General features: G+C 37.1%; 1 protein-coding gene across 7 annotated transcripts in view; it reads left to right on the top strand.

Moving 5' to 3' along the window:
• Positions 1-15,760, top strand: part of FIG4 (FIG4 phosphoinositide 5-phosphatase) — a 128,944-nt gene that overhangs the window by 24,465 nt on the left and 88,719 nt on the right. For all 7 annotated transcript variants that reach the window (XM_073022404.1, XM_008007375.3, XM_073022403.1 and 4 more), the window contains exons 3-4: positions 657-780; positions 11,808-11,964. In XM_073022404.1, coding sequence (XP_072878505.1) covers positions 657-780; positions 11,808-11,964 — 281 coding nt within the window. The remainder of the gene's footprint in view (positions 1-656; positions 781-11,807; positions 11,965-15,760) is intronic.

The raw sequence follows: 15,760 nt of genomic DNA on the forward strand, positions 1-15,760 counted from the left end.
AAGTTACATTTTGTATTGAAATTCCTGTCTGTGAATATTTCTGAATCTATAAAGATTCCTGGTTTCTCAAATATGTAGTAACTACAGTTTGGAATCCATTTTCACTAAGCTACTTGTAACAAAACTATTTTCTGTGTTGTAATAATTTTAGATAAATTCTTTATATGATTTCCCATGCTACTCCTGGGGTCCATTCTGCCCCCACCTGTCTGAACATTTTAAACAATATAATATAATGGTTCTTGGCTTTATTTGGAGATGGGAGCAATTGGTCACGGAGCCCTTTGAAATGCTAAGAAAATCTGTGGGCCTTCTCATAAAGATGCACATTTACTCAGAATTTTACATACAGTTTTAAGGGATTCATGGACTCTTGAAATTTACCTGTAGATCCCTTACATCTCTGCGTCTCTGGTTTAGAGTATAAGATTTGGACAGTTTTTTTTAGTATAGCAGCATGATCCAATAACCAACCTTAATTGCTAATGTTAAAGAACTTGTTCGCTTCTTAAAATTGTAGCTTACTTGTGTACTATTATATACTTCTGTATGAAATAGCTGATGATGCTTGTAGGTAACCTTTAACTTTCAGGCACAAATAATAAATAATCTAAAGTCTAAGCACAACCTTACAGAGTAAATGTGCTTATTTTTAGCATGTCTATACTCAACAAGAAGTAAGGGAACTTCTTGGCCGCTTGGATCTTGGAAATAGAACAAAGATGGGACAGAAAGGATCCTCGGGCTTATTTCGAGCGGTTTCAGCTTTTGGTGTTGTGGGTAAGAAATCTGCCCCCTTCTTAAAATCTTTTGTTTTTTGTTTTTGTTTTCTCTACATAGACTACTTAAAGGAGTTTATAAGGGCTTTAAAATTATAATTACCTGTAGCTTTGGTTATTTAAAACTTTATTATCCATCCATCAGATAATAGCACTTCTATAGCATCTGCTTATGCACTTAGCACTGCTCAGTTTTATTTAGGATACAAACAAATATAAAAATGTTTTTGGCCTTTGAGGAGGTTGCTGTCTGGCTCGTTGGTGAATGAAAAAGTGAAAATTAGCTTGGACTGTAAACATCCACCCTGCCATTCATCAGCTGGAGTAACAAATCACATAAAACCGGATTTAAAATTAATAGGAATTTCTCCTAAGGTTAGTCTATAGTTATAACATGCCATAACTCCCTTCTTTGGATGACAGCTTTTTTTTTTTTTTTTTTTTTTAACTCACTGAGAAACTTTGGTTTCTAAAATCACAGACCATCAGACACTCCACTGTTTGAAATTGTGTTAGTAAGATAAAAGCATCCCACATTTACTTGGACAACCCAAGTCACTGTGACACAGAGAAGCTGCTTTGGTTTACCAACTCAGGTGCAGAGCTTCAGATACAAGGTTTCTGAACGCAGTAGTCCGTAGTTATGATGATTCTGTTGTTTTCAATGAAACAGGACCCTTGGTCTACTTCATAGTCCAAATGTGATCTTGATCTCTTTAAGTATCACCTTGCTTTGGTTTGAGCCTCTTCATTTAAATTTTACCTAAGCTCCACCTTTCCCCCAATTCGTTAATAACTCGTTTAGCAAGATGGTCCATGGTTTCTCTGATATGCATTGTCCCTCCTTGTGGTGTATCAATAAACCTGTCTTTACTGTACTATGGGTTTGTCCCTGATTGATCTGTGGCAGAGGACAAAATCCAGTGTACATAAAACAACTAAGATTATAAGTAAGAGCCAAGCTGTGTAGCATGAATTCATTGGTGTTGGAGATCACAGAAGAGGTAAATTACTTGGACCTGGAATGGCCAGGGAAGATTTCCCATGGTAGATGAGACTTGAGCTGTACCTTGAAGGAGGAACAAGGTATGGATAAATGCAGAGAAGAAAAGAGGGAACTCCAGTAAGGGTGACAGCAGAGGGACATTCATGAAGGTACTGACAGGTGCTGGGAATGCTGGGGAGTAGTCAGGCGAGGCCAGATTGCTTCGGGCTTTGAAAGCCAAAGCAGGGGTCTATTGTATTTTAGCATCACTGCTGCCAGCACCTTATTTTGAGTCTTTTTGTCTATAAACACTTAGGAAATTATCTCTGTGTGTCTTAAACCTACTGGATTGTATGTAATATTAAGTGGTTGTATTGGTTCGTTCTCGCATTGCTATAAAGAAATACCTGAGACTGGGTAATTTATAAAGAAAAGAGGCTTAATTGGCTCATGGTTCTGCAGGCTGTACAGGAAGCATAGCGGCTTCTGCTTCTAGGAGGCCCCAGGAAACTTAACAATTATGCCAGAAGGCGAAGGTACAGCAGGTGTGTCTTACATGACTGGAGCTTAATTAAGGAAGGGTGGGGGAGGTGCCACACACTTTTAAGCAACACTTTTAAGCAACCAGATCTCATGAGAACTCTGTATCACGAGAATAGCACCAAAAGGGTGGTTGTAAACTTCATGAAGGATCCACCCCCAGGAGCCAGGTACCTCCAACCAGGGCCCACCTCCAACAATGGAGGATTACAACGGAACATGAAGTTTTTGTGAAGACACAAATGCAAACCATATCAGTGGTTTCTATAGATATTAACAAAATTAATATGGACTTGACTATACTGTATGTTTTCAGATTCTTATTTTGGGTCTTCTGATTAGCACTTTCTGTTTTGCGACTCTATGTCTATGAAAACTTTGATTATATTCTGCCATCCTTGGAGTTTGCTTTTCTAAGATTGCTCTCATTGCTCTTCATACATAATCTCTTTAGGCTATTTTTGTGTGTTAGGTGGCTGCTGGGGAAGGTAAAGAGTAGTATAACATGACTAGTTTCTTCTTCTCAGGCCTAGCCCCTTTCCTATGCCTTCTGCTCAGTCTTGAGAAGGCCCTTGAGGTTACATGTTGAATGAATGAGTGTTTGTGGGAATATGTATGTCTGTATGTGTCATGTGAGTTCATGTGTTTAAATGCCATAAATGCCAATATGTTAAATTCCACTTTCAGTCCTGCTTATATTTTAAATTTAAGAAAAATACTATAAATAAAATGTGTTTAAATATGGTAGACTCTAATTTAAATAATAGTTACATAATAGTTTTAGCTTGTTCCCTTAAATGTTGATACTTTATTACAACTTTTTTTTTTTTTGAGACAGAGCCTTGCTGTGTCACCCAGGCTGGAATGCAGTGGCATGATCTTGGCTAACTGCAACCTCCACCTCCCGAGTTCAAGCCATTCTCGTGCCTCAGCCTCCTGAGTAGCTGGGATTACCGGTGCGCACCACCATGCCAGGCTGATTATTGCATTTTTTGTAGAGATGGGGTTTCGCCATGTTGGCCAGGCTGATCTCAAGCTCCTGGCCTCGAGCAATCTGCCTGTCTCAGCCTCCCAAAGTGCTGGGATTGCCGATGTGAGTCACTGCGCCTGGCCACAACTTTTTTGATAGGCATTTCCTAAGTATATACTGTTGAATGCCTTATTGGCCAGATTTTATTATTCAAAATTGAAGTTTTCTTGATGATTAAATGTAGTGAAGTGAAAATCACTTATTGAACTGTGTGGGTTTTGTTTTGTGTGTTTGTGTTTGTATGTGTGGGTGTTTTTTTTTGTTTTTTTTGTTTTTTTTTTTTGAGGCAGGACCTCGCTCTGTCACCTAGGCTGGAGTACAGTGGCGAATAATAGCTCGCTGCAATCTCTACCTCCTGGTCTCAAGTGATCTACCTGCCTCAGGCTCCTGAGTAGCTGGGACTACAGGCATATGCCACCACGCCCAGCTAATTTTTTTTCTTTTCTTTTTTTTTTTTTAGAGGTGGGGATCTCACCGTGTTTTCCAGGCTAGCCTCAAACTGCTGGGCACAAGCAATCCTCCTGCCTTGGCCTCCCAAAGTGTTAGGATCACAGGCATAAGCCACTGTGCTCAGCCTGAACTGTGTTTAAAAATAGCTGTCGTGGCCGGGCGCGGTGGCTCAAGCCTGTAATCCCAGCACTTTGGGAGGCCGAGATGGGCGGATCACGAGGTCAGGAGATCGAGACCATCCTGGCTAACACAGTGAAACCCAGTCTCTACTAAAAAAAAAAAAATACAAAAAAACTAGCCGGGCGAGGTGGCGGGCGCCTGTAGTCCCAGCTACTCGGAAGGCTGAGTGAGCTGAGATCCGGCCACTGCACTCCAGCCCGGGTGACAGAGCGAGACTCCGTCTCCAAAAAAAAAAAAAAAAAAAAAAAAATAGCTGTCGTTGGGTATTCCAGAGTTGTATTGGGCTGTTTGACTTTACGTTAAATGGCCTCTAGACTGCTGGACTGTTTTTTTCTTATGTTGCTTCGGTCACCTTTTATTGTTCTTGACATGTTTGCTTTTAGCATATTCTTTGCCTCATTTTTAATCTATTGATAACCAAGCTTGTAAAACTAGAACTTTCCTTTGAATCAATTGATAACCAAGTTTGTAGCCAGATGTTTACTTTACACACAAGTTTTGATTAATAAACTCTGGGTGAGGGCTGAAGGTATCTCCATGTTTCTTTTAAAGGTGACATTCTTAGCTATTTCTGTTGCACTTAGAGCCCTTTTAGCTTTGAGACTGTGCATGTATAGTGAAGTCACCATAAGGTTAACCTGCAAGTAAAGTAAGACAGTAATGTACTGGTAAACATTTAATATTTTTATGGAAATGTGCCTTATGTATCCTACTTCAGTCATGTAAATAAAGTTAAGAATCAGTGAAAAGTAAACAGGGAGTAATAAAAGTCTATGATTTTTCTAGTATAAGCTTAGAAATGTACTGAATACTGAAATTATTAACACAAAATACTTTGAAAAATGTGTAGTCTAGTTGTCAAAATAATACATTTGTGAAATGACTAGAATGGTTGTGTTCTATTCTGTGGCTAAAATATTTTCTTCACTAACTTTTTGAACATGCTGAATCTGTGGAAAATATTTTTGTTGGAATGTTTTGGGTTGTTGTCATGGTTTATTTAGTACACATGTCATGAGAATCTAGAACAATACTTCTCTACAGTCTGTAATAAAGGACTGTTTTTCTCCCCTTCCCTCACATATATCACATGTTGCACTCCAACACCACATGTGACTTAAAATATGAGTTTAGTACTATCCAAACTAGTCTATGCCCTCTGTCAGGGCAGGTTCATTGATCATGCACACAGATGTTGTGGGACAATCTAAATTGTTCTAAAGTTTCTAAATCCTTCCTTTCAATTTGTTTACTTATCTTTTCATGGGCCTGTTCTGAAAGCTCATGGACCAGCACTGGTCCCTAGGCCATATTTTGAATATTACTGACCTAGAGGGTTTTCCTTGCTATAAACGGATTATTCCAGTCCTGTAGCTGCCTGGCCAATTCCTGATCTGTTCCTTTGTTATTTGACAGCCAGCAGGAAGTTTGGGAAACCACTGGATGGGATCGTGAGCATCCATCACTAAGTTGTTTTATGTGGTCCTAGGACACATGAATGGAATGACCTATAGCCCATACTACTCAGTTTTGTTATCATCCCAGTTCCTTTTCATACATAGCCCTTAGGTACGTGTCCTTTTTCTGCCACTGTCATCTGTCAGACGACACTCTTCTAAGACTCTAGTATGTTGAAAGGGAGTGGCAAAATAAGAAGTGTGAATACTGTAGACTGTGATGGACTAAGCTATTATTTAAAACAACACCATTACAAATAGACTGCAGATCCAAGATAACAGTGAAAACACCAACAAAGTGTGAGTCTCAGACTAGTTAGGGGGCAGTATGATTTGATAGTAGAGATGTCACGTTGGTTCCAGAGAGCTGTCTTGTACAAAGGCATTGGGTACTTGTGGGGGGTTTTCGTCCTTCTCTGCTGGAGTGCTCTTCTCACTGGAGGCTTTCAGGATAATAGCTGGCTGGCATGGTGACCCCCCCAACAGGATATTACATTATTCCCTGTTAGTGGGCTGATGAAGGTCCTCTCCAGCCACCAGAATTGCATACTACCCCATTCTCTCATATTGTCCTTTTTAATATATTTTGCTTGGCATCCCTCTCAAGTGACACGACCTTTTTTATTTTGGAGAGAGAGAAATCACTTTTGCATGATGACCATCATCTTGTCTTCTGGAAAGTACTCAGTGAAATTGATCTGGGGTCAGAAGTACATAGAATGAAGATGAAGAAACTTGTTCTGGTGTTCATCATGTTAGAGGAATGAACAGTTTGGATAGCACTAAACTCATGTTTTAAGGGATGAACACGCTGATTCTTGGTGGATGTCTATGCCAAACTGAAGCCTTTAATTGTTGAGAGTCATTTCTAATTGGTAGTAAAAAGGAAGTGGAAAATAATCTCATTTATAATATACTGAAGCCATTTGTGCCACAAGGAGAGTGTCTCTTTTGTGAAGTATATTTTTACACAAATTATAAAGGGAAGTGTAGAATGATATAAATAGCCTGGAGCTAAAAACATAAAATTAAAATTCAATTGGAATGCAGGTTGAGAGAAATTATTATTAGTAAGAAATTTTATCTAAAAAATAAATATACAGCAAGAATAAAAGGAAAACTAATTTATCTTGTAAATATTTATTATTTAATCCCAATTACATTCCATTTTTCAGTTTTTCTGTGTGTGTGCTGCTTCTGAAATGCTTACTTTTGTAAGTTTTATATTTCTGAAAGGATGACTACTTCCTAAGTTGCTGTTAATGAGGTTGTCATCAGCTTTTTTTTTCTTTCCCATTCTGTGCCCTTCAACTTTAGTGAGGTCATTTTTGGCTAGTCTCTAACCTTTTTTAAAAAACACTTTGTGTTTTGTGGATTTCTAAAATATAAATATTTTCCATTATTTTAATAGCATTTTTTTCTCAGTAGCATGGCCGGTAAGATTCTTGAGGCATCTTTCCATTATTGATTTCAACTCATTCATGTTAATGTATTCAATTAGTAGTTCTTTTTTCATCAACTGACAATAACAAGACATAGATCATAGGTATTTGCCAATTCTGGAGCAAAAATTCAGAGCACCAGGATCTTAGCTTAGACTTCATAGACTATAACACTGAGAGAGAGAGACACACACATACACACAGAGAGAGAGAGAATGTATGTGTAAGAAAGTTAGTTTTGAAAGATAGCTAGATATAAGATTCTTCTGGGGGGGTGTGTGTGTGTGTGTGTATACACACACACTATATATATTTTCTTCTGGATATATGTGTGTATATATGTATTATGTATATTATATATACATATATATTATTGGAACTAGAACTTATATATATAAGTACTTTATGTCATCCCTCTTCATTCTGGCTTTCATTGCTTCTGATGAGAAGACAGCTGTATATGACTGTTTCTAGTTTGCCCTATGAGCCAGTGAGCTGGGCAGGGATGGGACCTTGTGTTCTTGGCCTGACATGCCTGGAGTAGAGCCTCCACCCTGTGAGTCGGTGTTCGGTTGAAGGAAGGAGCCCAGACCTTAGCCATGCTTGCCTGGAATAGAGCTTTTACAACACAGAGTTGGTGGGGATGAGAAAACCTGGTGGCCTACCCATCCTGAGCAGAAATTGTGGTCCTAGACTGGGAGCTGGAGAGAAAGGAAGGAGCCCTGTCTTCTTGGCTGCATCTGCCCAGAGTAGATATTCTGTCACACTGAACTGGGAGGCAGTGTGGAAGGGGAGCAGGCCGTGATCCAAATGCCCCAGACTTGCTGTTCTTACCAAGATTCAGTAGATTTTCTTGGATAAATGTTTCTCCACTTTCTGTATGCCCTTTGGGCAGTTTCCAGAAACTTTTAATGTTTTCCTTTGTTTTTATTATTTTTACTAGTTATGGTTGTTTTCCTAGGAAAGAGTCTTCTGAGCTCCTTGCATTACTATTTCAGAAGTGTCCCCTCTTCCCCACCACCAAGAAAGTTAGTTTTAACTCCCAAAGCAAAGTTCAGGGAACCTGAAAGTTTTTGACCGAGATTGTATGGCAACTAATGTGTTGCTGAGAATATAATGCTGCTGAACATTAATGTATATGGCTCTATCTTTAGTCACCGATATAGAACCTCTATGTTCTAATGATCTGACATAAAATATAACTCTATTTATAGCTCTCCAATATTCATTTAAAAATGAAACTATCGTCATTTACATTAGGTATATCTCCTAATGCTAACAGACCTGCACGTTGTGCACATGTACCCTAGAACTTAATGAAAAAAAAAGAACAACTAAACTATCAGAAATGATACTTGTGGAAGATTGCATGAAGGATATGTAATTTACTTGATGTATTGTTTTCTTTGCCCAACCTATTCACTTTCCAGGGAACTGGAGCCATGTCCCCTGGCCACATCTAGGCCACCTAGTTATCATATAAAATGGCTTCCAATGCTGCATGATTCTATTCTTTGGCCATAGTTGATTGGTCCTGGGCTGGACACCTGACCCAAGTTGGGTCAATCCAAGTTCTTTCCCAGGAATTCTGAAATTGAACTTGATAAAAATGTCCTTTTTTTTCCAGTGAAGGTTTTGGATGGAAAGCCCAGAGCTGTCAGCAGTTGTGTTTCCTACTATGTGATCCAGAGAAGTGGAGGAGCCTGGTCTATGGACAGAGAGAAGAATGGAGTAGATGTTCAGAGACACATCTTGACTAGGCTTTTCCTGAGGCCCAGTCACACTGTTTCCCATGTGTGGCATGCATCGCTTCAGGATCCTTAATATAAATTCCTTTTTTAGTTTAAGCTGGCTCAGATTGGTTTTTGACATTAATTATCAAGAGTCCATGAAGTTTGTTCTTTTGGGCAATATTTCCCAAAATATGTTCCTCAGAACGTATATCCATTGGTTTTTGTTGTTGTTGTTGTTGTTGTTTTAAGGTAGGGGGCGGGAGGAGATTCCATGAACAAACGAATCTGGAAAGGCACTTGGTTTTTATCTCCCATCAAGATTCACAGTGTACTTTAGCACAGTACTATAAGGTTCTCAGGAGTTTTAAGTTTCTTAGTCCAGTATTACTTGCTCACTGCCACTCCTCTCCCCACTGGGATTCCATTAACTAGTATTCCATGGAGAACACATTTGGGGAGCTGTTAACCAGAGATACTTAGATTTTTATCTTCAAATGAAATTAGACCTCCATTCAGCTGTGTGTCTTGCTGCATTCTTTTAGTTTGTAAAGAATGACATTTATTGAATTGTGCCTTGGCATATGAAACAGCATTGAGAAATGTGTCCTTGACATTGCTGGAGAATTCTTCTGAGGTTGTTCTCTACAGCACATACCTTTTTGTGAGGATTCACTCTGGAATTGTCTCCCAGTTCTTGGAACTACCATAGCTTCTCCAAGTAGTGGTTTGGTTTTTATCTTTCAGCCACTGTGCGTGGTATAATTGGATATGTGTTCCTCTTTGCATTATCTATTAGAAAATGGAGAGCCAAGTGTGGGGAATAGTACATAGGATCTTAAGATTCATTCTTATGTACAACTTTTATTCTTAGACTCATCTTACTGTGTTTTTAAACATTATTTCCTTTACTGTAATTTCTTCTTCATTTTTATAATCTGTGTGTGTGTGTATTTAATTTTGGTAAAAAACAGAATTTGCCATCACAATCATTTTTAAGTGCACAGTACAACAGTGTTAACTATATGCATCTTGTGCAACAGATCTTGAGAATTTTTTCATCTATGCAAAACTAAAGCTCTGTACCCATGGAACAACAACTCCTCTTAATCTTATATCCATTTTTGCTTAAGGCACTTCTGTCCTATTTGCAGTGAGACTAAAAGGAATGAATGAATTAAATTGTTTAATTTTTTTTTTTTTTTTTTTTACTTTAAATTCTGGGATACATGTGCAGAATGTGCAGGTTTCTTACATAGGTATACATGTGCTATAGTGGTTTGCTGTACCTATCAACCCACCATCTAGGTTTTAAGCCCTGCATGCATCAGGTATTTGTCCTAATGCTCTTCCTCCCCTTGCTCCCATCCCCCGACAGGCCCTGGTGTGTGATGTTCCCCTCCCTGTGTCTATGTGTTCTTGTTGTTCAGTTCCCACTTATGAGTGAGAACATGTGGTATTTGGCTTTCTGTTTCTGTGTTAGTTTGCTGAGAATGATGGTTTCCTGCTTCATCCATGTCCCTGCAAAGGACATGAACTCATTCTTTTTTATGGCTGCATAGTATTCCATGGTGTATATGTGCCACATTTTCTTTTTCCAGTCTATCATTGATGAGCATTTGAGTTGGTTCCAAGTTTTTGCTATTGTAAATGGTGCTGCAGTAAACATATGTGTGCATGTGTCTTTATAGTAGGATGATTTATAATCCTTTGGGTATATACCCGGTAATGGGATTGCTGGGTCAAATGGTATTTCTGGTTCTAGGTTCTTGAGGAATCACCACACTGTCTTCCACAATGGTTGAACTAATTTACACTCCCACCAGCAGTGTAAAAGCGTTTCTGTTTCTCTGCATCCTCTCCAGCATCTGTTGTTTCCTGACTTTTAAATGATCGCCATTCTAACTGGTGTAAGATGGTATCTCATTGTAGTTTTGATTTGCATTTCTTTAATGACAAGTGATGATGAGCTTTTTTTCATATATTTGTTGGTCGCATAAATGTCTTCTTTTGAGAAGTGCCTTTTCTTATCCTTTGCTCACTTTTTGATGGGGTTGTTTTTTTCTTGTAAATTTAAGTTCCTTGTAGATTCTGAATATTAGCCCTTTGTGGGATGGATAGATTGTAACAATTTTCTCCCATTCTGTAGGTTGCCTGTTCACTCTGATGATAGTTTCTTTTGCTATGCAGAAACTCTTTAGTTTAATTAGATCCCATTTGTCAATTTTGGCTTTTGTTGCCATTACTTTTGGTGTTTTTAGACATGAAGTCTTTGTCCATGCCTATGTCTTGAGTAGTATTGCCTACGTTTTCTTCTAGGGTTTTTATGTTCTTAGGTTTTACATTTAAATCTTTAATCTATCTTGAGTTAATTTTTGTGTAAGGTGTAAGGAAGGGGTCCAGTTTCAGTTTTCTGCATATAGCTAGCCAGTTTTCCTAGCACCATTTATTAAATGGAGAATCTTTTCCCCATTGCTTGTTTTTGTCAGATTTGTAAAAAATCAGATGATTGTAGATGTGTGGTATTATTTCTGAGGGCTCTGTTCTGTTCCATTGGTCTATATATTTGTTTTGGTACCAGTACCATGCTGTTTTGGTTACTGTAGCCTTGTAGTATAGTTTGAAGTCAGGTAGTGTGATGCCTCCAGCTTTGTTCTTTTTGCTTAGGATTGTCTTGGTGTCTTGGCTATACGGGCTCTTTTTTTGGTTCCATATGAAATTTAAAGTAGTTTTTTCTAATTCTGCAAAGAAAATCAATGGTAGCTTGATGGGAATAGCATTGAATCTATAAATTACTTTGGGCAGTATGGCCATTTTCACAATATTGATTCTTCTTATCCATGAGCATAGAATGTTTTTTCATTTGTTTGTGTCCTCTCTTATTTCCTTGAGCAGTGGTTTGTAGTTCTCCTTGAAGAGGTCTTTCACACCCCTTGTAAGTTGTAGTCCTAGGTATTTTATTCTCCTCGTAGCAATTGTGAATGGGAGATCACTCATGATTTGGCTTTGTTTAGAGTAATATTTTTAAGTGAGATAAATGTCAGTATAGATATTCTTAGAGAATAATTCTAAGACACCTGAAAATGTGTATGGCTATGAATCATAGAAATAATAAAGTGAGAAATGTATCGAAGATCTTTAGCCTTTTAAATAGGCATCTAAAAGCCATTACTAAGTTTATAAAGCATCTTTCTCTTTCTTTTTTGTTGCATAGGTTTTGTCAGGTTCTTAGAAGGGTATTATATTGTGTTAATAACTAAAAGGAGGAAGATGGCGGATATTGGAGGTCATGCAATCTATAAGGTCGAAGATACAAATATGATCTATATACCTAATGATTCTGTACGGGTTACTCATCCTGATGAAGCTAGGTATGTATGGTGGTAACTCCCTTTTTTTAAATTTTTATTATTTGGAGACAGGGTCTTGCCCTGTTGCCTAGGCTGGAAGTCATGGTCATAACTTGCTATAGCCTTGGCCTCTCAGGCTCAAGTACTTTTTTTTAATGTCGTAGATCAGGTAGAAAATAAAATTAGTTTAGATACTATAAATGTTATGTAAAAAGATCAAATGTTGGCTCAGAATTTTACAACTTTTGTTCAAGAGCTGTTAAAAACCTCCATTATAGCAATTGGCAAGAATCAGCAATGGCTACTAACACTATTAGGTGAGAGGTTGTTATTGAGGAACAGAATAATCACATAGTCCCAACATTTTAAACTCCATGGATCTCTTTGTTATATACAAAGAGGAGTAAGTATTTTTATGATGAAAAAAAATGGCAGACATTCTTATCCAAATAATTAAACTTCTCATCACCAATAATGAGACGAAACTGACATTGTTTGACTCTCAATGGGAAGGACACAGTTTACTTTAGTAGTTAAATATTGCTAAAAATATTTAACTTGAATCTAAGCATGGGAAATAATCAGATACATACATACCACTAGACTTTCTGCAAGATAACTGGCCTAGATTCTTAAAAGAATGTTAAAGTCATCAAAGACAAAAAACAGAGGACTGTTCTAGATTTTAAAACAGACATGACAACCAAATGCAGATTTTGGTCAGATCCTGGGTTAAAAGTGCATGTACTTGTACACACATCCTCACACAAAGATCTAAAGGGCTTTATTTGGACAGTTTGTATGTGGACTACCTACTCGTGATCTTGAATCAATATTTAAATTTGGAGGATAATAATGGTTTGTGGTTACTGAGGAGATTGTCCTTGTTTTTAATAGGCACATGCTAAAATATTTAGGAGTGAAATGTCATGATGTCTGCTACTTACTGTCAAGTGGTTTAGAAAAATAAAATGTATATTTAAAGAGAGATAATGTTTGTGTATGAGTTTAAGGAGAGAGCTCTAAAAGTGAATTCAGAAGAAGGACATATTGGTGTTAATTGTACTTTCCCCCCGCCCCCCCCACCCCAGTTTTTCTGTATATCTGAAATGTTCAAAAGTTTTGGAGGAATTACTGGAACCTTGGAAATGTGGGAAAAGCTATTAACAAATTGGTAAAATTGTAAAGGTTGAATTGATTTAATATTATGAAGATTAAAATTGAACAAAGAAATATTTATAAGTTTTTAGGATAGATAACAGTTTAGATTTTAATTATATCCTGTACTTTTATAGTGTTCCAGTACATGAACCAAAATTTAAAGGTGATGCGGCCCTGTTACTTGAGACCATCTTAGACAGTGGTTTTCTGGGCCCTTGTGATGCTGCTTTTGATGATGATTTGGAAGGGGGGTTATTAGAAAATAATTGGTTTCAGATGAGAATAAGTACAGTTTATCAGAGTAGACTTTTGCGTTGCACTAACTGAAAAAAGTTATATCCCATACAGCTTATAGGAAGGCCTATATGGTGTATTGACTAAAAGTGAATCAGAATGACCAGAGCATGCAAATCCAGGGATAGGAAAAGTTCAAGAAGTTAATGTTATTTATAAGTCTCACCTTTATGATACTTTAGCCAAGAATAGCAATACAAATTATGTTATTGTATATAGTGATTTGGATCTCTTTAAAGAGCAAAATTATGAGTAATAACATGTAGTAAATGGATTTATTCAGAATAAGATACAGTTATATTAATAGTTTTTTATAGGTAAACTGAAGTAATATTACTAAATAGTAAAAACTTGTAACACTTATAAGACTATGTTATCCAATAGTGCATCTAAGCAAAAATAATTGGCAAAATATTTGAAAATAAAATAAATACTGTTAAACATTTCATACATAATGTTTATCTCTGTAATGCATGATTGTTATCAATGTTAGAAAATGTACTAGAGCAGTTTGCCACATTAAAATATTGCTGCAAAAATTATCTTCTTAATGTTTGCAGAATATATATTTGACAAAATTCAATACTCAGTGTGATAAAAGGTTTTAGCAAACTAGCAATATAAGCAGATTTTCTTAATCTGGTAAATGATACCTATTAAAAACCTATATCCAAAATTGTTCTTAGAAGTGAAACTTCAAAATCATTACTTTTAATCAAGGTAGGAACAATACAGAGATATCTGGCGTCACTACTAACGTTCAGCCGCATACTGAAGGCCCTAGGCAGTGCCACAAGACTAGAAAAATATGCCACAAAGCTTGAAAAGAAAAATTAATGGCATTATGCAAACAATGTCATTTTCTACTTGGAAAGTTTGAGAATATCTACAAATTCTCAGAACTGATGAAAGAGTTCAGTAAGGTGACTAAGAAAAGATGGCTGGGCATGGTGGCTCATACCTGTAATCCCAGCATTTTGGGAGGCTGAAGTGGGAGGATTGAGCCCAGGAGGTTGAGGCTGCAATGAGCCATGTTTGTGCCACTGTACTCCAGCCTGGGTGACAGAGTGAGACCCTGCCTCAAAAAAAAAAAAAAAAAAAAAAATTAAAAGAAGAAAAAAGAAAAGATCAACATGTAAGACATATAAGGACCAGTAATATTTCCACACACTAGCAATAATGAACTAGAAAATTTTTAAGGTACCTGCCAATAAATATAATAAAAGCCATACAAAACCTTATGGAAAAGACTTAAAACATTATTAAAATATTTTTAAAATCTCTTAATTAATTGGAGAGATGTCCCTTTATCATGGATGAGGCTTGATGTCTTAAAGATGTTAGTTTTCTCCAAAATTAATTTTTATGTATATTTTTTCTTGAGACAAGGTCTCGCTCTTACCCAGGCTAGAGGGCAGTGGTGCAATCTTGGCTCACTGCAGCTTTGAACTCCTGGGCTCAAGTGGTCCTCCCACCTCAGCCTCCCCAGTACCTGGGACTATGGACACATGCCACCACACCTGACTAATTTTTGTATTTTTGGCAGAAGTAGGATCTTTCTATGTTGACCAGACAGGTTTTGAACCCCTGGGCTCAAACAGTCCTTCCACCTCGGCCTCCCAAAGTGCTGGGATTACAGACATGAGCCACAGGGCCTGGCCAATTTTTAAATTTAATGTAACATTAATCCAGGTTCCAAGAGGATGTTTTGAGAATGGAACTTGACATGATTTTAAAAGTCATATGGAAAAGCAAATATCTAAGCATGGTCCAGACAATTTAAACAAGAAAAACAAGAAGGGATAAAGTCAACAAGGTGGTAAGACCTATAGTAATTAAGATAATCAGGTGGTAAGCTATAGTAAATAAGACTGCTAAGTAGTGGTGGAGGAATTGATGGGGGTCAATGAACAGTGTTGAGAAAGCCTAGAAAAAGATCATTTTATGTGGCAAACTGGAATATGATGGAGTGAGCATTACAAGTCATTAGGGGGAAAGATGGGATAAATAGTGTTGGTTTTCCAATTAAATTTGATTACATTCTCTGATAATATTCAGGAAGCAATTCCAGAAGTACGAAGATAATTTTAAGAAAAGAAAGGTAATATTTTTATAATCCTGGTATGGAAAAGGATTTTACAAACAAAATGCAAATGGATAAACCCTAAGGCAAACAATGCTATATTTGATACTATAAATATTCAAAATGTATTTAGACAAATTTTAGGAAACAAGCAGCAGTCTGAAAGTAGATATTTGTAACGTAACGATGATTATTATTTAGAATGTGGGAAGAATTTCTACAAATCAGTGAGAAAAAAAGCAACTTAACTGAAAAATGGTTAAAAGGAACAGGCAACTC

This window comes from Chlorocebus sabaeus, chromosome 13, assembly GCF_047675955.1.
Source record: "Chlorocebus sabaeus isolate Y175 chromosome 13, mChlSab1.0.hap1, whole genome shotgun sequence".
NCBI lineage: Eukaryota > Metazoa > Chordata > Mammalia > Primates > Cercopithecidae > Chlorocebus > Chlorocebus sabaeus.